Source organism: Pteropus alecto, unplaced genomic scaffold, assembly GCF_000325575.1.
Source record: "Pteropus alecto unplaced genomic scaffold, ASM32557v1 scaffold78, whole genome shotgun sequence".
Classification (NCBI taxonomy): domain Eukaryota; kingdom Metazoa; phylum Chordata; class Mammalia; order Chiroptera; family Pteropodidae; genus Pteropus; species Pteropus alecto.
In genome coordinates, this window is record NW_006443124.1 from 16,704,740 (window position 1) to 16,730,467 (window position 25,728).

The 25,728-nt window shown below is 49.9% G+C and overlaps 1 protein-coding gene across 1 annotated transcript in view; it reads left to right on the forward strand.

The window, feature by feature from the left end:
- ADAMTS2 (ADAM metallopeptidase with thrombospondin type 1 motif 2) overlaps positions 1-25,728 on the forward strand; it is a gene marked incomplete at its 5' end in the record, with an annotated part of 202,720 nt that overhangs the window by 55,948 nt on the left and 121,044 nt on the right. Inside the window, one exon of the mRNA XM_006923365.3 lies at positions 13,553-13,712. Within this exon, the coding sequence (XP_006923427.1) occupies positions 13,553-13,712 (160 nt within the window). The remainder of the gene's footprint in view (positions 1-13,552; positions 13,713-25,728) is intronic.

Genomic DNA, 25,728 nt, shown 5'->3' on the forward strand with positions numbered 1-25,728 from the left:
CAAACGCTGGCTCTAGACAAGTGCCCCTGCCACCCCAGCTCCCTGACCAAGCTGTGTAAGTTCTGTCTGGCCTGGGCTGGGGTGATGGAGCTCAGACACGCTGGCCCAGCCACGTCAGAGGATGAGAGGAAGGGTGGAGTGTGCACAGCCTCTGGGAGGCAGGGAAGCCTGCCTGGACAGGGTGAAAAAGTTTTGGGTTCCAGCTGGTGTATGTGTTGTGCAGGTTGGGCTGCCTGGGTGCCAGCCCAGGAAAGGTACTGTCGGCAGGACCTAGAATGAGGGACTGGAACTTTATTCTGTGAGCTCTCTGCCATCTCATGTCTCAAGGCCACAGTCTGCTGGGTCCCAGTCGGTGAGCTAGGGAGCTCAGAAAGAAAAATTCCACTTTTTGATATTTTGGCAAGTGTTCCTGTAGCAAGAGTCATTTTTCTTCTTTAGTGGAGACCGCCCTGTTATTTAGTGAATGTTAATTTGTGACCCGGGACATTCCCCGACACAGTCTTTGTGCTGAGCGAGACCTGGAAAATGTCAGCAGGAGCATCTGGCAGGGATGAATGTCAGTTCTTGTGATAGAGGAGCAGGCCCATCCTGGTCCTGGAGTCTGGGCCTGACCTGCTGTCCCTTCTGTCCTGGCCAGGCTGGGAAGCCAGCTGCATTTCCTGGAGGCCTTCCCTGGTGCTGGTGTGCTTGGGGGCCAAGTGTGGGACAGTCTGGACTCTCTCAGGCTAGAGGGGCCAGCTCCCACCAGAGCTGCCCTGGCACTGCCTAACTTAGTGAGAAGACCCACTGGCCGGCTCCCACTTGGCCTCTGAGGTGTTCTTGTCAGCGTCTTGTTTATTGTACTTTTCTCCTTTATCTTTCTCTCCCTGCCCCCAACCCTTCCCTGGTCCTCTCTCCAAACAAATTGTGTTTTGATATGTGCCCTTTACAAAATTCTCAAAAACAAACAAACAAGAAAACACTAATAACAAAGCAAAACTCATCCCAAACTTAATTTTGTTAACTCCTCATTACATATTTCTAGATAACTCTCATTTTACGTTACTGGTGATGATAATGATAAGAAGGGGCTAGTTTACTGGGCACAGTGCTGAGTGCTCTAACTTGTTTAACCCTCACACCAACTGCACACACGTGCTGTTATTATCTTCATTTTACACTGGCAACGCTGAAGCTCGGTGAGTCCACACAGCCAGCTTGGTGGTCAGCATCTGAATGGAAGCAGAATGATCTGGGGACCCTGCACTGAGTGCTTGGGCTTTGCCAACATTCGGCACAGACGTACACATCACTTTACATAAGGGCATGGCACTCGAGCTGGGCCAAGCATCCTTAGTAATGTCGTGGACATATTTGTTCCCTGCATGATGAAAAGTCTCACCTATAAAACTCTTCTGGCTTCACATAAATTGTAAATTTTGTCGACTTTTTTGCAAGTCCTAGAGATTTTTGAAAGCAATCTGACCATTTACATTTTGTGTTATAACATATATTTGGTGTTACTTCTGTCATCTTATTTACATTTGTGTTTAGGTATTTTTGCTGTTTCTCTAGTTTTCCATATTTGCTGTATGATCTATCCTTCTTCTTCAGTTATTTAGAAGGTATATATTACTTTTACTAGTTGTGGCTTTTATAACTTTTATAACTTTGAATGGTATGCTTAAATTTATATCTATCCACTTTAGCATCTTATCAGTAACTGTTGATCCTTCTATGAAAGATTAGGAAATTAATACAATCGAATTATTTCTTTTGTCCTTCTTCTATCCTTTCTTTCACTTTTATTGATTTTTAGACAATTTTTGCCCCAATTTATTAAAGTTGAATTATAAATTATTCTTACGTTGCATAGCTTTTCTTTCCAGAATATATGGTGAATGACCTCTGGTTTGCAATCATAATTTTCACAGTGGCATGGATGCAGAAGTCAGTTCTGTTACCCTCAACTGTGATTTTCCCATCTGTGGGGACTCGATTTTGAAATCAGGTCTGGGCTGTACAAAGGGCAGGTGAGGAATGATAGAGATGTAAAGCAGAGTTGAGCCAGTGCTATTAAGAGGATTCTCTCCTGCAACAGAGGTGGGGTGCAGTGCCTCTACGTACCCCTGCTTCCCAAGGCTCTGACTTGCTCACGGCCACACACCTGGTTAGTTTGCAGAGTTAGGGCTCCCATCCCAATCTTTTGTTCTCTCTAGGCCATTGTTCTCTAAGGGTTGGCATAAGAGGTGAATCAATGTGGCACCAAACGTGACATTAAAAAGCATTGGATTATGTAAAAAAAAATCTCAGCTGGCTCCTTGGCAGAAATTGACAAGCTGATATTAAAATTTAAATGGAAATACAAGAGACACAGAAGAGCTAAAGCAATGTTGAAAAAGGAGACAAGTTAGAGGACTCACACTTTCTGATTTCACAACTTACTACAAAGCTGCCGTACTCAACTGTTTGGTACAGGCAGAAAGATAGACATAAAGACCAGTAAAACTGAACTGAGGATCCAGAAATAAATCTCTACATTGACTTCTGACAAGAGTGCTAAGACAATTCAGTGGAGGAAAGGACGGCCTTTTCAACAAATGGCGTTGGGACAACTGATATCCTCATGCAAAAGAATGAAGTTGGACCCCTACCTCATAACACATAAAAATTAACTCAAAATGGATCATAAATCTAAATATGGGAGTTAAAACTACAAAACTCTTTAAAATATAGGAATACATCTTCATTATCTTGGGATAGACAGAGCCTTAGATATGACACCAAAAGCACAAATGGCAAAAGAAAAAGTAGACAAATTGAATTTCATAAAATTTCTTTATAACGTCAAAGAATTACATCAAGAAAGTGAAAAGACAACCCAAACAAAGAGAAAATGTTTGAAATTTAGATATCTAGTAGGGACTTGTATCTAGGCTATATAAAGAACTCTTACAACTCAGTAGAAAATGAAAATAACCCAATTAAAAATGAGCAACAGGCCTGAATAGTCATTTTTCCAAAGAAGAGAGACAAATGGCCAATAAGCACATGAAAAGATGCTCAACATCCTTAGTCAGCAGGGAAATTCACATCAAAACCACAATGGGATACCACTCCACACACATGAAGATGGCTGGAAAGAAAAAGACAGATAATAACAAGTGTTGGTGAGGATGTGGAGAAACTGGGACCCTCACATACTGCGGGTGGGAATGTAAAATGGTGTAGCTGCAGTGGGAAAGTCTTGTCTAGAGTCACCATATGACCCAGCAATTTCACTCCGAGGTATGTATCCAACAGAAATAAAAACATATGTCCACACAAAATACTTGTGCATGAATGTTCAAAGCAGTATTATTCATAAGAGCCTAAAAGTGGAAACAACCCAAATGTCTATCGACCAGTGAATGGATAAATAAAATGTGCTATATCTGTACAAGTGAAATATTATTTGACAATGAAAAAGGAATTTAGATACTGACATATCCTACAACATAGACTTCTTGAAAACATACTAGGTGAATGAACTCAGTCATAAAAGATCACAGACCGTATGATTTTGTTTCTATGCCCAGGCCAGAATAAGCAAATCTGCGGAGACAGAAAGGAGATTAGTGGTTTCCAGGGGCTGGCATGTATGTAGGGTGGTTGGGGGAAAATGGGGAGTGACTGCTAATGTGTATGGGGTTTCTTTTTGGGGCGATGAAAATGTTCGGAAGTCGATTGTGGTAATAGATGAATTTTACACTGTAAGTGGGTGAATTGTATGATAATGCAAATTATAGCTTAGTAAAGCTGTTATATATAAAAAAGCATGAATCTCATAGTGAGAGAACTATTCCCTTTTCAATTCTATTTGAATTTTCTCATTGAATCAAAGAGAGTCTCGTTTCATGCTAACAAAGCTTTAACACCTCTAATTTCTTATAACAGAGAGATTAGGACTCGGGCTGAGAGTCTTAGCAGACAGGATTATCTACCTAGAATTTACCAAAACCAGGTATGGCAAAAATTGTGATGGCAATGAAAAGAGTGCTGGAGTTTGGTGTCTCCATCTGGCTCTCCTAGGGATGGATATCATCGGTGTGGTGGTGGAGTTGGGCTGGGCTGTGTTCCCGCGCTGGCTTCTGTCCTGCTGGGACATCTGAGCTAGCAGCTTAACTCTTTGAGCCTTCGAGTCCCCTGGAAATGGAGGTCTGCCATATAGAATTTTAGGGGAGTTTGAATTTATACCATATTTGAAGGTCCCTGTATAACCTTGTTAACAGTGGGGACTCAAGCCCTTCAGGTGCCACCAAGTCTCTTGGGAATGAAAGCCAGAAGATGTAGATTGAGGTGTGAAGGGAGCTGGGCCCAGCAAGGGGACTGCTGTGGCTTCAAGGAGCCCTTGGCCTTCATTTTGAAGGCAAAGGTGGTGGTCCAGGGAGTAGCGGGCTTCCTGCTTGTAGTTCATTTGTTTTTTTTTTTCTACTGGATCTCTCCTTGGTCTTATTGGGATTATAGAAGGATAACTGGTACCTCAGTCACAGGTCTCCTGGCCCCTCTCTTTGCAGGTGAGGGAACTGGGGCTACTGAAGGAACAGGACTGGCCCAAGGCCAGGATTTGAAGCCAGGCTTTGTGGCTCTGCATCCAGGGGGCTCACTCCCCCCACGGTCTCTCCTCTACCCCGCTCACCAGAGCAGGGTGCAGCTTTTCTTAATATCCGGCTGGGCATGGGGCTCAGCGCTGGGGCATGTGTCGGTTGAGACATAGTGGTTTAGAGCCTCAGAAACCAACTCTGGACAACTTAAGGTGAAAAGAAGGACTTTCTGGAGCAAAGGATCTGGATGGCCTGAAACGAGCCCAAGAAGGGGCGGGGCCTGCTGGGTGAACTCGGGCTCTGTGGTACACAGGGACCGCTTTGTCATGGTCCCTCAGCTCCCACCACAGCCTCTCCTCCAACATGGGAGGACAAGACCCCCACGCTGGGGTAGAGGCAGCTCCCCAGAAGGAAGGAGGGGTGTGGATGGCACATGGAAAAGGCGACATATGTTCACTTGAATGAGACAGAGAGCAGGGCAGGCAGGGGCCCGCCACAAGGGCATCCGCGGACAGACTCCTCCTGAAGGGGCTGTTCTGGAGCAGCGTGGAGCAGAAGCTGATGCCTTCTAACCCCATGAATTGCTCTCACCTGCTGGTGGCCAGCTGGCTGGTGAACCTTTTAGAAAAGTGGAAAAAACAATATGCAAAACATCCTCTGTGATGCTCAACTGTGAAGGAGCTCCTCCTGGTTAGGACTGAGTGGCTTCAATCTGATGGGACCTTAGTTCTCATACCTGTGACTTCAGTGGTTGGGTCAGTCCTCTCCCTGTAAAGCTTCTGGGGTTGCTCTGCTCTTCCCCAAGGAGCTGGGAGGAGAAGAACAGCCGTGGGAGACACCCTGGTGGGGAAAGGCCCCATTTTGGCAGTGCATCTGCTAGAGTCATTAGACACAGACTGGTGCCCTTTGTCCTATGGCCTGACTGAATCTCATGCGTCCCTGACCAAAAGGAAGAAGGGATGAAAGGACACATTTCTCTCAGAACTGGCACCTTACCAGATGCATATTTGGGGATTCCTGAGACAAGTGCACGTGTGTGTGTTTCAGAGCAAGGCTGAGTTTGAGTGACAGCAAGCTGATGCAGACGCATGCTGTCTTGCCCTCTGTCAAAGTCTGGATCCTTCTGTTTTGGGATCAGCTTCCTTTTTTCTTTTTATTCTCGATTGTCACCATCGCTACCTTGACAGATGCTTCACAGTCTTAGTGCCAGAGGTTGCAAAAATGACAAAGGCTGAGTGACAACACCAAGTGAACCTACTGTGTGCTGGAGCCTGTGGCTTCAGCCAGAAGGAGCTGGTAAGCATAGCAAACGGGGCACAGATCACATGCTTGCTTTTCTATGAGACCCCAACTCTGAGAGTGTCGGTGTTTTGAACATTTTAAAATTCAAAACAACATGATAGCTGTTAAGCCTTTGGATTTTTTTTTAACCAATTTTTAACTTTTATTTTCTACCTCAGTGACTATTTCATCATAAACCAAACAGCAAAGGGCAGGGCACAGAGAACTACTAGTTTCCAGGCCCCTGTGGTGGCACAGAACTATTTCCACCAGCCTCTCCTCTGGTGGGGCTGGGCGGCTGGTCACAGGACCCCTGTCTGCGGGATGTCAGGCTGTCCAGAAGTCCCGTCAGACCATTGTGCTTCAGCGATTTCTTTAATATTTATAGCGTGAGGAGAGGAAACAGATTCTTATTAATAAAAATCACATTTAAAAACAGATGCATGTGCCGCTGGCAGTAAAGTCCTGGAAAAAAACTCAGCAAAACACAGCTCATGTTCTGTACCTTGTTTTCTTGTCACTTTTCTTTTGCAGATTTTAGGTGGATCATTCCTGGGGTGCACATTAAAATACTTGAAAATCAGGCAATAAAGTGAGCCCTGCTTTCTTGGTGGAGAGCCCCTCACAAGCACTCTTCAGATCTTGAGGAGTATCAGTCACTGGTCTCAAGTGGTCGTGTATTGGTCCTGGGGTGGTCAGAACTGGTCTCAAGATGGGCAGTCTCTGGTCTTGGGGCAGGTGACACCACGTTCTTCAATGCAGCTTCCACATATGGATTCCACAGTGTGTCTCAGACTTGGGTTGATGCTGTGAAGTATAAGCTTAACTTCTCCATGTGAGAGCACTGTCAGTGAGAGGTCTCTGGTTGCATGAGAAAGCCTGAGTAAACTGGCACCATACTTCCGATTTATCCCAGCGTGTTCTTGTGCCCTTCAGGTGAGACCTGGGGAGGGTCCTGCCAGGGAGCTTGGCCAACTTGGACCTTGGCTTCCCAACCACAGACAAGCCTGGGCAACATCAAGCAGATTCAGTGCCCTTGGGTCTCTCAGCAGCTTTCACCAGGAAGCTGACCGAGGAGGAGAGCCTGACCCCTGGTGTACAGGGAGATCCCAAACTGTCTCTTGAGGTCTCTCAGGCCAGAGAGGGTTATTCCTCACCAAGTCATTGCCATACTTGGTCTCTCCAGATGACTCCAGGGCCTGTAGAAGGCTCCCAGTCTGGAGTGCAAGGGTCCTCTAGAAGAGGGGTTGCCCCACTGGGCCCTGATGCCCCCATGTCCTGCCTAATTGCCATGATAGGCCCAAGGGCCCACCCAGCAGATATTCCTTCCACCTGAAGCCTGGGATCTGGTTCCCAGACCTCGTGTGTCCTCAGCAGGCCTTTCTGCTCCCAGGCCTCGGTTTCCTTATTTGGAAAACAAGAAGGTGGATGACATCACCTGAGTTGCGGAGCACCTACCTGTGTCCTGGTTCTGAGTATATCCCAGGCTGCATACGTTCCTGCAACGACTGTGCGCGGGCAGAGACAACCTGCCCTATTTGTAAGCAAGAAATGGAGACCCAAGGACACTTGATACCTGTTCTAGGTCACCTGTCCAGACAGGAGTGGTGCTGGGAACCCAGAATACCAGAGGCGGGACTGCTTACCCACTGCTGCCATGTGATTAATTCTCACATATCCTTGAATGGGTTCTATTAATAAATGAGTTTGAGACATCAGTCTGCCCCCAAACTGCAAACACAGGAGTGTCAATGGCAGCGTAGGGGAAGTAACTCTTGCTGTTGTAAACACCCTCACCCATGTGCCAGTGGAAGGAGATGGTCAACAATGTCCCCGCCTTGTACCTCTCAGAGGTCCTGCTGTTTTGGCATCATTCATTTGTTCATTCATTCCGCAAGCATTTGCTCACTTTCTCCCAGGCCTGGCAGGGCCCTGGGATGTAGGGATGAATCAGAGCGTGGGAGCCTGCAGGGTTCCCATGGGCATCTCGTCTCCTCCCTCCTCCCACAGCCCAGTGACCTCAGCCCACTCAGCTCTGGTGCCTGCCCTTCTGCCTCTGGGACCGCTCCTCAGGAGTTCAAGATGCGGCAAACCCCTGTGCTTGGGGGAGGGGGTGTCTGCTGCTCCTGCTCCTCACCCCTCAAGGAATGGCTGCCCCTTCATCCCACCATCCCCAGGACCCTGTATCAGTTTCCTGTAGCTGCTGTAACAAATTACTGAAGACAATAGAACTTGTTCTCTCACAGGCCTGGAGGCCAAAGTCAAGGTGCTGGCAGGGCTGCATTCCCTTTGGAGGCTCCAGGGGAGACCCCTAGAGGGAAAGCTGAGCTGGCAGCAGGCGGTGCCAGCTTTTCTGATATTTCAAGAGAGCCTGGAAATTTAGTCATTTATGTAAATCTCCTGATGCTTAAGTTGGAGCAACTAATTCAAGCTTTCCAAAGCCCCCGAGTGAGGTTGCTGAGTTTACAAAGTAGATGACTCTGTCCCTCAACAAAGATCAACAATTATGCAGCTGTCCATGAGCCAAAACAAGAGTCCACTTCAGAAACTTCAGTGACACAGTGGAACAAACCCTGAGAAGAGCCACACAAAAAGGTAAGGGAGACAGGTCATTTGCCAACATCATCCCGTCCATAGGCCGGCACTGCTCAGCCCCAAGAGGGGACTCCCCATAGAAAAGGTGCCCTTCATTGGGAAAGGGAGACAGAGTGAGTGACCAGCTTTCTCAGCCTTTGGAACACACCTCAAAAGACCTACTTTGGTTTCCCTCCACCCAGAGATAGGTAAAGCTGATACGGCTGGAAACAAGAAACAAGTGCGGGGGCCACTAGTATCAGAACACAGAGGGTGTAACCATGATTTCCCACAGTCTGCTCTTTAAGGACCTCAGCAGCTTCTACCACTGAAGAAACTAGCATACACCACAGCTGCTGCAAACCCCCTGCTGATTTCATTGCTGAGGTTTTCACGTTCACAGATACCAGATGCCTGAATCTCTCCCAATCCATCCCCCTATTCCTAGCCTCTGTGGCTGACCCTCACCATCGTGCATGTGCTCAGGTCTAGCCTTTCTAGCTGTGCACATGTGCCACCCATCTAATTCCTGTCACCAGCCTCCACTGTTATGTGCATGCCTGTGGTGAGTCCCTGCAGCCATGAGAGTGCATGCTGACAGCCAAGGCCCTGTGACTGTTAATGTGTCCATAGATGGTCCCAGTACTTACTGCCAGCCCTGTCCATCATCACTACAGGTGTATCTGTATTTGGCTCCTGCCACTACACAGGCACTTGCATCTGGCCCCCGCAGCTGAGCATGTGCACACTACCAGGTCTGGCCGTCACTACTGTTTGCTCTGGTCCTCAGCTGCTGGACCTGGAGGCACCACTAAGGATGCCAACAGCCTTTGTGGCCACTGTGGACCCTCTGCAGCACTCTCCAAGGACCACGCAGTTGTTAATGTCATGGACCCTAACAACCTAAGCCAACAAGCCATCATGCTTCCCCTCAACCCAGACCCAGAGCTGCCACATATGTGTCCTGTACCCTAGATCCAGAGTCATAGCATGCTCCAGTGTACCTCCACCTGCAAGTGAAGTCCTTCCTCACTGAGGTCAATCCATGAAGTTTGGAAATGTGCAGACACCTATGTGAGGCTACAGGGATCACAAAGAATCAGGGAAACATGACACCACCAAACTTCCAATAACAACTCTGAAGAAATGGAAGTACATGAGTTGCCTGACAAAAAAATTCTAAATAATTGTTCCAAAGATGCTCAGAAAGCTACAAGAGAATGTAGATAAGCAAGTTAACAAAATCAGGAAAACAATACAATAACAAAATGAGAAGTTCAATAGAGATAGAAAACAAAAAAAAGAACCAGACAAAATTTGTAGTGAAGAATACAATGACTGAACTGAAGAATTCAATAGAGATCTTCAGCCTCAAACTGGACCAAGCAGAGGAAAGAATCAATGAACTCAAAGACAGATTATTTGCAATTATACAGTTAGAGGAAAAGAAAAGATTGAAAAGGAGTGAAGAAAGCCCATGGGACTTATGGGACATCATTGCATTATTGGAATCTCAGAAGGAGAAGAGAGGGAGGAACAGAGAGCATATTTAAAGAGATAATATTTGAGAATTTCCCAAACTGGGGGAAGCTAATAGGTCACTCCAAAAACTTAATCCAAAAAGATCTTTTCCAAGACACATTATAATAAAATTGCCAAAAATAAAAAACAAAGATAATTTTAAAAGTAGCAAGAGGAAAAATTTCTTTTATACAAGGAGCCTCCCATAAGAATATCTATGTTTTTCTCAGCAGAAACCTTTTAGGCCAGGTGAGAGTGGAATGGCATATTTAAAGTGCTGAAAGAGAAAACTGGCAACCAAGAATACTTTACCTGGCACAGCGGTCCTTCAGAAATGAGAGCGAAATAAAGACCTTCTCAAACAAACGAAAGCTGAGAGCTCATCATTTTTAGACCTTACTTATAAGAAATGATGAAATTAGTTCTTCAAATTGAAACTAAAAGATGCTAATTAGTAACATGAAAACATGAAATATATAAAACATTGGTAAAGGTAAGTATATAGTCAAATTCAGAATATTCTAATATTGTAATATGGTGGTGTATTAAACCAGTTAACTCTAATATAAAGGTTAAAGACAAAAGTATTACAAATAGCTAAAGCTATAGTTACAATATGTAAACAGATATATAATATTAAAAAGATAAGTGTGCCCACTTTTACTGTTCCTATTCAACAAAGCACTGGAAGTCCTAGCCAGAGAAATCAGGTAAGAAAAAGAAATAGAAGGCATCAGGATTAGAAAGGAAGAAATAAAATTGTCTGATACCTGATGATGACATGATCTTGTATATAAAAAGTCCAAAAGAGTCCGCCAAAAATAAATCTCGAGACTAAATAACAAATTTAGTAAGATTCAGAATACACAATCGATGTACAAAAATCAATTGTGTTTCTATCCACTAACAATGAACTATCTGAAAAAGAAATAAAGAAAACAATCTCATTATAATAATCTCTAAAATACTAAAACACTTAGGAATAAATTTATCCAAGCACCTGAAAAATCTATACACCCCAAACTACAAGATATTGATGAAAGAAGTTGAAGAAGACCCAAATAAATGGAAAGATATACTGTATTAATGGAATAGAAGAGTTAATATTGTTCAAATGTTCAGATTATCCAAAACCATCTATAGATTCAATGCAAGTCCTACTAAAATTCCAAATTACAATAGAAAAAAACAATCCTAAAATTCTTATGTGACCAGAGAAGACCCCTAAATAGCCTAAGCAATACTGAGAAAAGAACAAAGCTGGAGGTACCAGACTTCCCAATTTCAAACTATATTGTAAGCTACAGTACTCAAAACAATATGGTACTGAAATAAAAACACACATCCAATGAAACAGAATTGAGAGCCCAGAAATAACCCCATGCATATATATGGTCAATGTATATTTGCCAAGGGAACCAAGAATACTCAATGGAGAAAGGATAATTTCTTCAATAATTGATGTTGAGGAAACTAGATATTTACATGTAAAAGAATAAAATAGGAGCCCTATTCTGCACTACTCATAAAAGTTAACTTGAAATGGATTAAGGACTTAAGTATAAGACCTGAAACCATAAAACTCTTAGAAGAAAAAAGTCTTTGACATTGGTCTTGCTGATATTTTTTTGGTTATGACACCAATAACACAGGCAACAAAAGCAAAAATCAACAAGTGGGACTATATTAAATTAAAAAGTTTCTGGACAGCAAAAAAAAAAAAAATCAACAAAATGAAAAGGCAACCTATAGAATGGAAGAAAATGTTTCAAGACATATATTAGATATGGAGTTAATATTCAAAACATATAAGGAACTTCAACTCAATAGCAAAAAACCCAAATAATCTGATTAAAAAATGGGCAAGGCACCTAAATAGTCATTTTTTCCCTCAAAGAAGACATACAAACGGCCAAGTACCTGAAAGGGTGCTCAATTTCACTAAACACCAGGGAAATGCAAATCAAAACCACAATGAGATATTACCTCACATCTGTTAAAATGGCTGTTGTCAAAAACAAACAAACAAACAAACAAACAAAAAAACAAGAGATAACAAGTGTTGGTGAGGATGTGGAGAAAAGGGAACTCTTATGTACTGATGTACTTATGTTGATGAAAAAGTAAATTGATTAAGTCATTATGGAAAACAGTATGGAGATGCCTCAAAAAATTAACAATAGAACTACCATATAATCCAGCAGTCCCACTCTGGATATATATCCAAAGAAAATGAAATCCATATACCCAAGAGATGCTTGCCCCCTCTTTGTTCACTGCAGCATTTTTCACAATGGCCATGGAAGCAACCTAAATGTCATCTATCGACAACATACTGATAAAAAAAATGGAGCATGTATGTACAATGGAATATTATCCGGATTTTATAAAGAAGGAAATTCTACATTTGTGACAATGTGGATGAAACTGGAGGATACTACAGATTTTATAAAGAAGGAAATTTGTGACAATGTGGATGAAACTGGAGGATACTACGCTAAGTGAAATAAACTAGAGACAGAAAGACAAGTGCTGATTGACTTCACATAGATAGAATCGAAAATAGTCAAACTCGTAGAAGCAGAGAGCAGAATGGTGATTGCCAGGAGCTGGTCAAAGTGTATAAAATTTCAATTATGCAAGATAAAAATAAACTCGAGATTTACTGCTCAGCACAGTGCCTATAGCGAACAATACTCTATTGTATACTTAAAATTTGCTAAGAGGGTCGATTTTATGTTAAGTGTTCTTACCACAAAAAGTGATAATAATAAAGGGGGTGAGAGGAAGCTTTGGGCGGTGATGGATATCTTAATGGCCTTAATAGTGGTGATGGTTTCACAGATGTACACTTATTCCCAAACTCACTGAGTTGTATACATTAAATATGTACAGTTTTTAACATGTCAGTAATACCTCAATAAAATGGTTTTTAAAAAACAAAACACACCCCTGAGTGGGTCATAAGTGCGTGATCTAAAGGAAATACATCTGCAGGTTAATACAGTGGGGGGACCCCATGCGAGACCCCTGGTTTATAGATAATGGACCAAAAAATCCAAAGTGTAGGAGCTGGACTGGGCAGTGACCACGGATGGCCAAAGGGAGGGGTGGGCCATGTGAGGGTGGTGGTTGTGGGGTCTAGGCCGGGCAGGAGGAGTCAGAGTTTACCAGAAGTCCAAGTGGGAGGCAGGAGAAGGGCCACCCAAGCTGAGGGCCGAGTCAGGTCAAGGGCAGGAAGGTGCGTGCCATGTAGGAAGGACAGGGCTGTCCCAGTGACTGATGTAGGTGTGCGAGCTGTGGACAGGGAGGGTGCTGGCAGTCTGAGGGCCTTGGATGCCAGTGCACAGAGATGGGGTCTCCAGTGACGGCTTCACTGCGGGGTGGGGGCGGCCATGGTGGGAGACAGCAGTTCCATTGCTGTAGGGTCTGGGCTGGTGACTGATGTGGACAAAGAGGTGCACAGTGGGGGCAGTAGGGGCTCTGGGTAATGGGGTCCAAGGCTGGCCGGTAGCTCTGCCAGGTGGGATCCTCTGCCCTTGGGCCCTCCTTGCTGCCTCCCGCCCGGGTCTGTTGTGCTCTGGGCCTCTGAACCATCTCCTCCTTGCCCGCAGGCCGGCCTGATCCGAATGCAGGATGAGGAGTTCTTCATCGAACCCCTGGAAAAGGGGCTGGCAGCGAGGGAGGCCGAGCAGGGTCGTGTGCATGTGGTATATCGCCGGCCACCCACCCCCAAGCTCCCTCCTCTGGGGGCGCCGCAGCCTCTGGACACAGGTAAGGCTCTGCAGGTGGGCGGGCTGTGTGGTAAGCCCGGATGCCTTCCCTGGGGGACCCAGGCACCCCTTCTGCAGGCCTGGTCCCCGGCTGAGGCTGAGTCCCCGCTTGTTGGCCACATAGCACAGTGAGTGTGCTGGGGTGGGGACCTCTGCTCTGAGTGCATGTGGGTCACAAGTGTGCAGATCTGGGGCCTCCAGGGCAGACAGTGAAAGCTGCCTGAGGGTCCACCTTCTACCCAAGGGCCAGCAAGTGTCAGGGAGCAAGGGGGGCCCAGGCCAGGCTTATACTCCCAGCCCAAGTCCTGCACCCATGTCTGTGAGCCTGTGCCTCTGAAGAAGCTGTTCCTTGCCTACGTGCTGCTGACTTTCCCTGCAATGATGACCAAGTTCCCGAGGGCTCCTTCAGCAGTAAGGGAAGGGAACTGTACCACAAAGACCGGGGGTTTTCCTGGCAGCCTTTGCCGCCTGCGGACAGACTAGGGTGGTTTTGTTGTTTTCAACTCAGAACCAAAGTGCACTCTGGGCCCAGGAGTGTGGAAGGAGCTGCTGGCAGACATGAGGACAGCCCTGACTAGAGCCTCTCAGAGCCCTCCAGGAGGCTAGGCTCACTGCCAGCCCAAACCTTTCCAGCATTCTTGGGATCTTGGGTCAGGGGTTACACTGAGGCCAGGTTAGGGTCTGACTGTAGTTCCTAGCAGGTATCACAGGCCTCAGGGTCCAGATGAGGCCACCTTGCCTGGACCTGGCTTTTGTGAGGCAGGCCAGCCCTCAGGTTCTGGTCCTGGACCCCCGGCTAGTGGCAGGTGCAGTGGGCACGAAGGCCTGGGTCCTGGGTCAGGCTCATCTGCATGTTTACAGTGGACCTCGGATGCCCTGCCTGTATCTGCAGTGACTCTCCTGTCACCCAAGCAGCCCTGGATCATTTATCTTAGGTCTCTGACTTCCTGGCTTGACAGAAAAATTGGGTGCAGCCTTTCAGGGCACCATTCTAATTTCAAGGAGCTGTGTCTGATATCTTTGCAAAGGAATCGTTCCATCAGGGGGCCCAGCGCTCTCTGGAGCTGATCGATACTTCTGGCAGCCCCTCGTCCCAGGTGATGCATTGCTGTCCGCCAGGGCTGCAACAGCGACTGGGGCTGCCCAGCTTTCTCTGGCCTCCACACCTCCTGCCTCTCTCCTTCCCTTGGGCTTCTCTGCAGAGGGGAGGAATGGAGAGTAAGCCTGTAGGGTGTGGCTGGAAGTGAAAATGGGGCAGGGCAAGTGCCCAGACCAGGGACCAAAACCCTGTCCTTTCTCCTCAATGACCAGCTGCCCTTGGCCAAGTTTGAGCCTCTGGCCTCTGCCTTCTCATCTGTCCAGTGGGGTTAGAAAAACCTGTGTTCCAGAGAGCCGAGGGCCTGCCACTTTGTGCTTGGCCTGGTGCTTCTGGCCTGGCCTCTACTGGAAGGTTCAAGGTGGTCCCGGGAATCTGGCTCACCCTGAGTGAGGGGCTGCCAGGTGTCCAGGGCGAGTTCTGACCCCAAATTCCATGTGGCCTTCCTGAACATGACAATCCTCCCCCATGGCTTGGCCACCTTGCGTAATTGCTGGGTTTCTGTTTGTCGTTTGGCCTCTTCTGTTAAATCCTCTCCTCCCCCTGCCGTTTTTCCACCTACTTGGGTGACACTTGGAACTCAGACCTTAAGAAAAGAATTTCAAACTCAGAATAAACCCAGAAACCTTTGGCTTAGAAAGCCGATTGTACCATTTGGGGGCTGAGGCTGCACTGGAAGCGGGCAGGGGAAGCTCTGGGCCTCTGCCCTGGGCTGTGGGTGTTTAGGCCCTAGGCCATAGGCTCAGGGTCTGGGGCCAAGTCCCTTTCCCTTGATGTCCCTGCCCAGTGTCAGCATGACCCTGTGTGGGTGACTTGGTTCACGGAAAGCACATTTCTCCCTGGACGTGCCTGGTTGCTCTCATGTGGCCCAGGGCTGAGGCCCACTCCCCAGCTGGAGGGGGTCCAGATGCATGTTATGCTGGGGCCATGCCAAGGGCCTGAGGTGACCTCAGATGGTCCGGCCCTCCATCAGCCTGGGCCCAGTTAGGGCCCACAGAGTTGCTGGGAGACATGGAAGATGTGTCCTTGGCTGGGCACGTTTGCTCCTTGTACTATCCTGCAGGAGGACACAGAGCCCAGGACCTGGGCATGTGTGCACACAGTAAGGGATCCTTTCTCTTGGGGAGTTCTGATGGGGACCATGACATATCACTGTAGCTGTGGCTGAGGAGGGCAGGAGACTTCCCACCTTCTTGCCCCCAGCAACTTCTGGAAGAGAGTCTGAACCCATTCCCCCAGCTATTTATTGATGGGCAGTGGGTGTGACAGGTCCCCTAGAGAAGGGAGAGCATCTGTCCTGGACCTCCTGGTCTGGCTGGGAGTTAGGGTATCCCACATGGCCCCTCTGTGGTGCCTACACACATTGTCCTGTTTCCCCTGAGCAGCCAGCAGGCTTTCTGGAGTGTCTCACCAAGCCTCAGACGTCATTGCTAACAGTCTCCGTTATCTGAGGCCAGTGGCAGGACTTTAGCTTGAAAATCAGAAACAGATGGAAAATGAAGGTTTTAACATGTCTTCATGGACTCAGGCGAGTGCTGGTTGTGCATGCTTAGCAGCTTAGTGTTGTCAGTGTCACCCTTGGGGCCTGGAGGGGGTGTCAGAGTGGGCAAGGGGCTGAGGGAGAGGGGAAGGGCTTTTCTCTCTTCACTGGCTTTCCAGGTGTGGCAAACTCAGAGGCCTGCAGGGCACCTGGCAGCCCCTTACCCAGGTCGAGCCAGGCCCCCAGGACCACCTTAAATCTCCTAGGGATGCTAAGCTCTGCTGGACCTAGGAGCCTGGTGAGGCCAAGAGGGCAGAGCTTGGGAGCTGGGGAGGTGGAGTGGCCTTTTAGGGAGAGGCAGCTGAGGCATCTCCAGGCTTCTGGGCCCGACCTCTCTCAGGCACCCTGAGTCTTGTTCTTTTTCTCTCTCTAGCCAACCCTGTGCCCTGGGGCCATACGTTGGGGGTAAGGGTGCTGTATGATATCGGCATCTCTGGGATGTGCATGTGTGTGTATGCGTGTATATGCGCATGTGTGCATGTGCCCGTGTTCGCATGTGTGTGTGCATGTTTGCACCTGTGTATGTATGCATTTGTGCGTGCGTGTGTTTGTACTTACACACACACACAGGGCGCCACTCCGAGTCCTGGGCTGCCAGCCATGTCGCTGGGGATTGTTGAGGGGAAGCCAGGACTGGTGGGCGCAGGAAGAGCAGCCCCAGCCTGGCGATCCTGGCCTGTCACTCCCCTTCTAATCTCAGGCTACTGCGACATATTACCACCAACTGGGTGGCTTAAAACAACAGCAGTCTATTCTCTCCTGGTTTTGGAGGGCAGAGGTCCAAAATGAATATTGTGGGCCAAAATCAAGGTGTCGGCAGGGCCACACTCCTTCCAGAGGTCCCGGGGGAACCCCATTCCACACCACTCCCTGCTGCTAGTGGCTGCTGACGTCCCTTGGCTTGTGGCCACATCACTCTGATCTTTGCCTTTGCAGTCATGTGGCCTCCTCTGTGTGTGTGTGACTGGGCTGCGCTGTGACTGGACTGTGCTATGATTGAGCGGGCCCCAAGACTGTGTGCACAGAGGTCAGCCTTGCTGTTGGTGCCAAGGGCCTGACAGGTCTGAACTTGGGATTCTAGGAAGGTCTCCATAGTGTAGGAAAGATCCCTGGGTCATGCACTGGACATGTGGTCTCTCTGTCAGGCACACGGTGCCTTTTGAGGAAAGTCCTGCTGTCCCGAGGCAAGGGCTGCAAACTCTCAGGCTTCAGGGCCCAGTAGGTAATGCCAGGGATGACAGCAGCAGGGGTAAGAAAAAGAATTCCATCCACTCTTGGCCGGGCTTTCCTTTCTCTGCGTTTGATATACAGATGGGCACACAGAGAATATGATGCTGCTCAAGGAAAACAGCAGTGTGAATGCAGCAGCACCCGGCATCTGTCCTGGCCTCACCGTGGGCGCAGAGCAGAGTGCAGACCCCTCCTTGGCTTCCTGACTGTGACATGGCGGGGGGCAAGGCGGGCCCGGGGCAGCCATCCTCTTATTGTCAAGAGACTCCAGACATCAGAGTTTTATATGAACTCTCGTGATTTTAAAATGTGGCTTCAAATTTCTGAAAAGCACCATATGGGCCAAATAAAACACGGCCCCCATTGGCCACCTGTGCTTATGAGAGGAGAAGTGTCCCCTACATCCTCAGCAGCTGCTCTCCAGGGCCTTGGGGAAGAGGAGGGGCTGTGAGCTCCTGCTAGGCGGAGGTTCCCATCCCATGGAACGGCCACTGGGCCACCGAGCCCTCCCTGCCCTGCCTTGGCTGAAGGAAGAGCAGTCAGACAGCTTGGTACCCATGACCTTGGCTGCCTCCTTCTAAGAAACAGCCAGTGCCAAGCCTCTGCCCACTGCTGTCAAGCATCCTTCTCAGCAGGCATAGGCAGCACACTGCCTTGGGGAGTGTTCTGCTCAGCCCCTGGCCAAGGGAAGCCTGCTGGGGTGGAAAGGACGCAGGAGCTACAGTCTCCATTCAGTGGCCCACAGCACTTTCTCCTCCTGCTGAGCTGCTTCAGGAGTGAAGCTGGCGGTAGGTGAGCAGAGCCAGGAGCGCTGGCCTGGAGTTGACACTGGGTGCTCTCGGGGTCTGTGGCCTCGAATGTTCCAGAGCCGGATGGCGCCCTGCAGGCAGCAGGCAGCCCTGGGAGGAAGGGGGCCTGGCAGCTAGTTCTGCATTTAGCCAGTCGCTGTGGTCCAGGCTGGAGGCAGGGAGGCTAGAGCAATGGGGTGAGGAGAGTGGCGCCAGCTGAGAACAGGCTGCAGACGGGAAGAGGGCAAGGCTGCAGTTAGGGGCAGACAGGTCTCCAGGCCTTGGTGATACAGTGCTGTGAGGTATAAGGGACAGGGTCCAGCCGAGGGTGAGGGATCAGTCATGGATGGGGGATGGGGAGCTGGCACTAACTAACTGGAAGCGGTTGGTGTCAGTCTGTTTCCTATGGCTCCTGTAACAAGTAGCCACAAACTTAGTGGCTTAAAACAACTCAGGCTCATTCTTTTATACTTCTGGAGGTCAGAAATTCAAAATGAGCATAACTTAAGTTGTCAGTAGTGCTGGTTCTCTCCAGGGGCTTAAGCAGAGAGTCCCTTCCTCACCTCTCAGCTGCTGGTGGCTGCCAGTGTCCCTTGGCTCGTGACCATGTCGCTCTAATATCTGCTCCATGATCACAGTGGCCAGGCCAGGCCCATTCAGGTGGTGACCGGGGGCTCTCCCACCAGACTTGTCCGCGTGCTGGCTCACCGAGTTGCAGCGGAAAGCCTGGAAGCCTCAGCTCGATTCCCTGGTCTCAGCTTTTCCTCCTCATTCCACCCAGGCTGTGTCTGTGCTTTGGAGACCAGAGAAATCCCACAGAGAGCCACCGGTTGTGACACAGAGGCGGCTGGCCGCCTCTGGGAGGGAGGAGGTTCTCAGAGCTGTGCATGCTCCTTGGCAGAGGCCTTGGTGCTTCCCGCTCTGTGGCCAGCCCCCTAGACAGTAGTTGGAGCCAGTGTGGTGATGTGAGCTCATGCCAGGAGGGGCCCCTGCATGTTCTCTGAGGCCTGGAGTTGTCTGGGGCCAGATTTGGGAGGGTGCTCCCGAGCTGCTGGCTGAGGTGGGGGCTTTCTGCCACGTGTCCTGGGGGCCTGGAGTGGTAGGCTGTGAAGTAGAAGTCATGCCACAGACATGCCCCCCTTGATGTACATAGATTGAGACTGGGACTCCACCTGGCCGGTGCTGATAGCCTATGTGCTCAGCTCCCTCAGACATAAACTGAGCTGTCCCTGTGTCTCAGGCCTGCCCTCCCCCCTTCCTTTCCTTTCCCGTGTTTGTGTGGGATCTGGTTCAGGTGTGGAGCAGGCCAGGTGAACATAGCCTAGGAAAGACCCAGATCTTTGCTGGAGCCCTGCGAACAGATGACAGTTGTGACCTTTGGGTGTGTGCGTGTGGGGGGAGGGGGCGATTTGGCCCTGGCTGTGGTCCTAACTGTTCTCAGGACTGGACCAGTGGTTCTCAGAGGAGCTATGTCAGCTGTCAGCAGCCTGTCCCAGCATGGGGTGGGGCGTAGTTTGATGTGGGGTCTAGTGGCCTGCCTGGTAGCTTACCCAGATCTGTGGTGTCCCACTTTCCTGGAAAGTATGTGCCATGTCACGAGCTGTGAGAATTAAAACAAGCTAATCCTCCTCCTGTCCTGGGCACAGTGCTGGCTCCATGTCTGTTGTCACATCATTGTGATCAGGGTCCTGAGGTCCTCTTTGCCCTAACCGCTCTCTCTCCGCAGCTCTCTCTTCCAGAGACACAATTAATTGATGCTTTTTCTTTTCTTCTCTTGGATTTGGGTCATGAGTGTCCCCCAAAGAGCGTTCTGTTGACACGCGATACCCATGCCTGGCTTCTGGTAACACGTGGCTGGGAATCAGAGCCTCACTGAGCTCCGGTATGTCGGGGTTTAATTAGCAAGAGCAGTAGGCCCAGTCGTCATGTCTGCCATGGGTGCCGAATGCCTGCTCTTTAGGGGTCCCCAGCAAACAGGGATGTTTCTAGGAGGGATGTGCTGTCTCCAGAGGCAACTTAACACAGCCGTAGCGTTTGTGCTTCAGATGTGCAGCTGGCCTGCCAAGGATGGGAGCAGCTGGGTTTGAATATCCCCGGAGATCCCATGAGTCCCCTCCACACTCCAGGTGCCCCCTGGGGACAATTGTGAAAGAGCTGTGGGCTTCCTGCATGCTGTGTCTACATGATGTGTCAGAGAGACAGGCGTCCCACAGCCAGTCCCTGCAGAGTGTCCCAATGGCAGATGAGAGGTGTTGGGTCCCAGCCTCGGTGATGGGGCTGCAGAGGCTAGTCGAAGGATGTCTGAAAGGAACGAAACGCTCTTCTTTAGAAGCAGAAACTGGGTTTGGGCCCGAGGTTCAAACTCTGCTAATTTGTACCAGGCAGGGACCTGAGACTACAGGCCCTGTTTTCTCTCAGAATTTTCTGCAGGCTGGCAAATACCTCAGCCAGCTCCAGTTTCCAATTTTTCTTGACTCATTTTTCTTTGAAATTAATACCAAGCAATGCTGGACATTTGGCCTAAAGGAACTCGAGGCTGGAAAATGTCGCACAGCTAGGTGGAAACGGTGTCTGCTTGCTCCCCCTCTCGCTCTCAGGCTTTATTTTGCTCTCCCTTGGTTTCACCCTCTCATTCACACTCATGCATGCACGCATGCACATGTTTGGAACTTGGGCTGGATTCCTGAGTTGGGGTGTCTCTCTTAGAGCTCTCAACGTGGCAGGATGGGCTGAGACTTAGTCCTGAGCTGTGCCTAAAGTTGATGGGAGAGCCAGGCAGCAGAGTCCAGCTGGAGTGCCTCCCAGGGGATGTCCGGGGTGATGGCATGCTTGGGACTAGGTCAGGGCTCAGGGAAGAGCTTGTGGAATGGCATGGAATCCAAGGAGCCTGGGCCCGGGATCTGGCCAGGGAGGTGCCCTAGGAGCTGGACCTGGGCTGGAAGGGGAATTGTGCTGATCTGGGCTGGAAGGGACCAAGTACCTGGTGATGCTCCCCAATCATGGGGCAATAATAAGAACAACTATGCTGCTGAGGGGGACACACACTCAGAGCAGGCAGCTTTCTTCTGTCATTCACTTGTTCATTCATTCATTCATTCATTCACCACATTCTTATTGCGTGTCCATCCACGTCTGGGGCTAGGTCACACTGGGGACACAGTGGGGAATGAGCCAGATGGAGGCTCTGTCGTCTGGAGCTCACTGGCCACTGGGGAAGACACATAAGCAGAGGCTGCAGAGAGGGGCAAATCCATGAGCAAAGAGTAGCCTGAGGAAAAGGTGGAGTGAGAAAGTGGGTAAGGGAAGTTGCTGCTCCAGGTCAGATGCGACATGAGTCCAGCCCTGGGAAATCAGCTTTGGACAGAGAGGTGGAGATGGTCTAGTTCATATGAGATCATGGTGCAAGGCCAGTCTCATTCCCTAAGCAGTGGGAAGCCTCAGGAGGGCTCCCAGTGGATGGAGTGGGAGCATGGAACCCGGGAAGGGCCCTGGCTGGTTCTGGTGGGTGATGACAGATGGCAGGTGGATGGGTTCAGGATGTTTGGAAGCAGAGCTCATAGGACATGGGTGTGAGGGAAGAAATCAAGGAGGGCTCTTGGCTTTTAAAAGACCTGAGCATCTGGGGAGATGGTGGGAGCTGTGATGAAGACTGAGGTGGTGGGGATGCTGATGGAGGCCAGGGAGCTGGCCAAGTGCAGAAGCTATAACTGGTGCCTTTCTTTTGGCTTCAGAGCTATGCCCTTTCCCCTGCTCCCAGCTGCCCTGGCTCAGATGATGGGGTTTCCCAAGAGAGATGATGCTGGCCACAGCCAAGCCTTTTTGGCTTCCAAACTTTTGGGGTGGGGGACAGTGACCCCACACATGGCCCCACAGGTGGGCAGGCTCTGGGGTGTGCTGGAAGCTCTTTTCTCCCCAGGAGACAGAGGCCCTGCTCTATGGGACGAGGTTGCAGCAGATAGTGTGAGGTCCAGGGTTCCTGTAGGCATGCATGTGTCCTCGCCTCTCTGGCAGGCCAGGGAGGGCCTCCTTCCCCAGTCTGCACTTTGGGGAAGGGCCTGGACCTGCTGGAATGGATGGAAGCTTGTGAGAGCATGCAGGGCGTGGGCTATCCACCCAACTGCTGCTTGAGATGGTGGTAATGACCCTGTCCCTAGTGCAAACTCTCTCCTGGCAGAGAGTTTGGGGATCTTCTGGCAGGAGGCCTTGGATTCTTCTGGTGCTGACCCTGTAGGCTGTGACCTGAGCCGGCTGGACTCCTGGACCCTGAGTGGCTGTCAGGGAGCACTTGCCTAGAGAATGGAAGAATTGCGGCATTGCAGCAGAGGACAGATTCAACTCTGGGGCAGAGCCAGGCTGGCTCCCCACCACGGCTCCTGGAGTCTGCAAATCCTCACCAACAAGGGGCTCCGTGGGCTGGTACTTGGCTGATCAGCACTGAAGCAGTGCAGCTTTTTGCTTTAATTCGTGCTTCTTGGATTGCTGGCGAGAATGAATGATCTGCCCGCGTGTGAATATTTTGTGTGTCTCCGCCCCCCATTTAAGTCCTTGCCTGTTCATCTCCTCAGGTCCCTTATATCAGGATAAGCCCTTTATCTGCATTAGATATTGACTTTCTGTCACGTTTGATACCAGCTTTTCCCCAGGCTGTCGTTCTCCTTTCCTTTTTCAGTTTTGTTCATTTTTGTTACACAAAAGCCAGTCATTCTATAGCCCGGTCTGCGAGTGATTCTGTTCCTACCCCTGGAGCTGTGTTGGTGGGCTGGGGACAGTGCGTTTATGGAGGGCCTGTGCGAGGACAGTGCTCTGCCCCTAGGTGTCCTTTATCCTCCCGCAGCAGAGAACCCCGTCCCAGGAGCGCTGCTGCCCACGCAGCAATGAGTCCAGAAATGCAGAGTCCCATGGGCTTGGTTGGTGCTGTCATTGTGCTCCTTTACAGATGGGGAAACTGAGGGGCCCACGAGTGCCTAGGTAGTTAGTTACAGAGCCACAATAGAAGCTGTCGACCCCTGTGTGGGTGGGGAGGAACAAGCACCTGCTGTCCACCCTTGGAGCCTGGCTGATGAGGCTGGCCAGCTCAGACGCCACCAGAAGGCTGTTGGTCCTTGGCACACATGGGGCCTTCTGAGCACCAAGGTTCCGCTTACTAGAGGCAGAAACTGTGGCTCAGCGAGGCTGTGAGAAAGTGTCTCAGGTTGCTCAGCACATTAGCAGCAGGGAAAATATTTTGCTGTGGAATTTCCAGCATCAGGTAGGGTGCCTGGCCACAGTTGGCGCCTAAATATCCATGACAAGAAAGAATGAATGCCGCTTAACTGTGGAGCTTGGCCACATGCATCTCCTTCCTAGAGAAGCAGTTGTCCCTGGTTGGCATTGGGGGGCTTGCCCCTGAATCCCGCTTTTACTGTTGCAACAGCTCCTACACCGCTGGCTGCATTTCTTGGGTTTGTGCAGGTGGGACAGTGCTAGGGCCATGGGTCCCCCAAGGCCTTTACTGCTGAACTGGGGAGACAGATTGGGGGCAGTGGCTGCCAGGGCCTGGAGAAGCCCAGCTGGCTGCTCCCAGCCTGCTCTGGCTGCTGCTCACTGAGCGTTGTCTTTGAATATAAAGTGCCCATGGAAACCGTACCCTTTGTTCACTTATTCACTTGTTCAATTCACCCACCATGGTCACTGATTGCCCACACAGGGCGCAGCATGGAACCAGGCTCTGGGACCCTGGAAACCAGACAGACACAGCCCTCAACCTCATATAGCTCATGGTGACTGGTTGGCCCACAAATGTCTGCACAGTTAGAAACAGCGGAAAATGCCACCAAGTAACCACAGTAATTGGAGGTTGGAGTTGAGATCTGCAGTGTGGATCACAGTTCATTAGAAGGGAAGAAGAGGTGGAGGCAGCAGGGAGGAAGGTGCTGAGGGGAGTGGATTTGGCCTGTTTGGGGGTCTGACAGGAGGAGCCCAAGGGGCAGATCGCAGTGGGTGTCGTGGTGGACTCAGTCTTAGAGCAGGGCCAGAGCCTTGCTATAAGTGGACAAGCAGCGTGCCCTGGTGTCCATGGAGGAGGCTGAGAGGGTCAGAGGTAGGGATCTGAGAGGAGGCCGCTACTGTGGCCGGAGCCAGGTGGCCGTGGCAATGGAGGTGGCCCAGTTAGCAACATGGACCAATAGAGCAGCAAGGATGTTGGGGGTCCAGCGAGGTAATTTCCACTATTAGAGAAGATGCCGCCTAGCGGGCAGAACCACATCCCCATCTAGGCTCGCCCCAAGGTCGTTGAGCAGCCAGAACCACAGCTCCAGCCAAGCCCTGATACCCCTGGCCCTGTTCCACCCTGGCCCCGCAGGCCCAGCGAGGCGCTGTTCACCAGCGTCATCTCCTTCGCTGGGGTCTCAGCCTGGGAAGGTCTCTCTGTGCGTTTAGGTTTTTTTAAAGACTTGTATCCAGATCTCTCTGGACTCGTGTTTGGGACGGGTAAAACTGCCATCTGCAGATTCTTAGCTGGGAGAAATGCTGCCTGGGGTTGGAGCTTTTCTTTGGCCTCTGGGGTGTGTTGCAGGGGTCACTGTCACCCTCTTTATCCTCAATGCTTTGACAGTTCATGGGCCAGAGCTGGGCCGGCCAGGCTTGGCGGGGATAAGTGGGCTTAACAGGTGATGGAGTCACCTTAGCAGAATGAAGAATTTGGGCACCAGGCCAGGTGATGACCAATAAGGTAAAGGATCAAGGGCTGTCGAGATCCCTAGATCACAGGCTTGAGCCTCCATTGGGCTGGGGGGAACGGGAATCAGGGGGTTGAGTTCAGTATAGGCTGTTTGGGTCAAGGACTCGGGGGGGTGCTCAGGTTGAGGACAAGGGGAATAATGGCCTGTTTGACCCCACTCACCCAACCCAGAGCCATGGTTGTGGGTGGCTACAGGCTAGAGTGTGTGCATAGGGTATAGGGATCTGTGTCCAATACTTGGCTCGGGAGGGGCAGTGACACAAAGTCCTAGGGGTGTCAAAGCCCCCAAGGGTAGGAGCTTGTGTCCCTGTGACCTTGCCCAGAACTTGGGGGTCATGTGTCCATGGAGGACAGTGAGGGACACATCTCTGCAGGGTCTCTGATGCCAGTGTTTTGGGGTGCAAGCCACCATGAGTTGGGCAGTGGGAGGACTTCTGATGTCTCAAGAGAAACCGGAAATTGGGATTTTATATAAAACCTCCTCATTTTCAAATGTTGGCAACTAATTCAAAAATTTCAAAAACTGTATACAGGCTAAGCAGATCCCTGGTGGCGGTGATGGTGAGAGGGTCACAGGTGGCTTCAGCACCCAGGAACCAGGCATTCCCATGGCATTCCCACGGTGTCCAGACGGGGCTCTTGGTG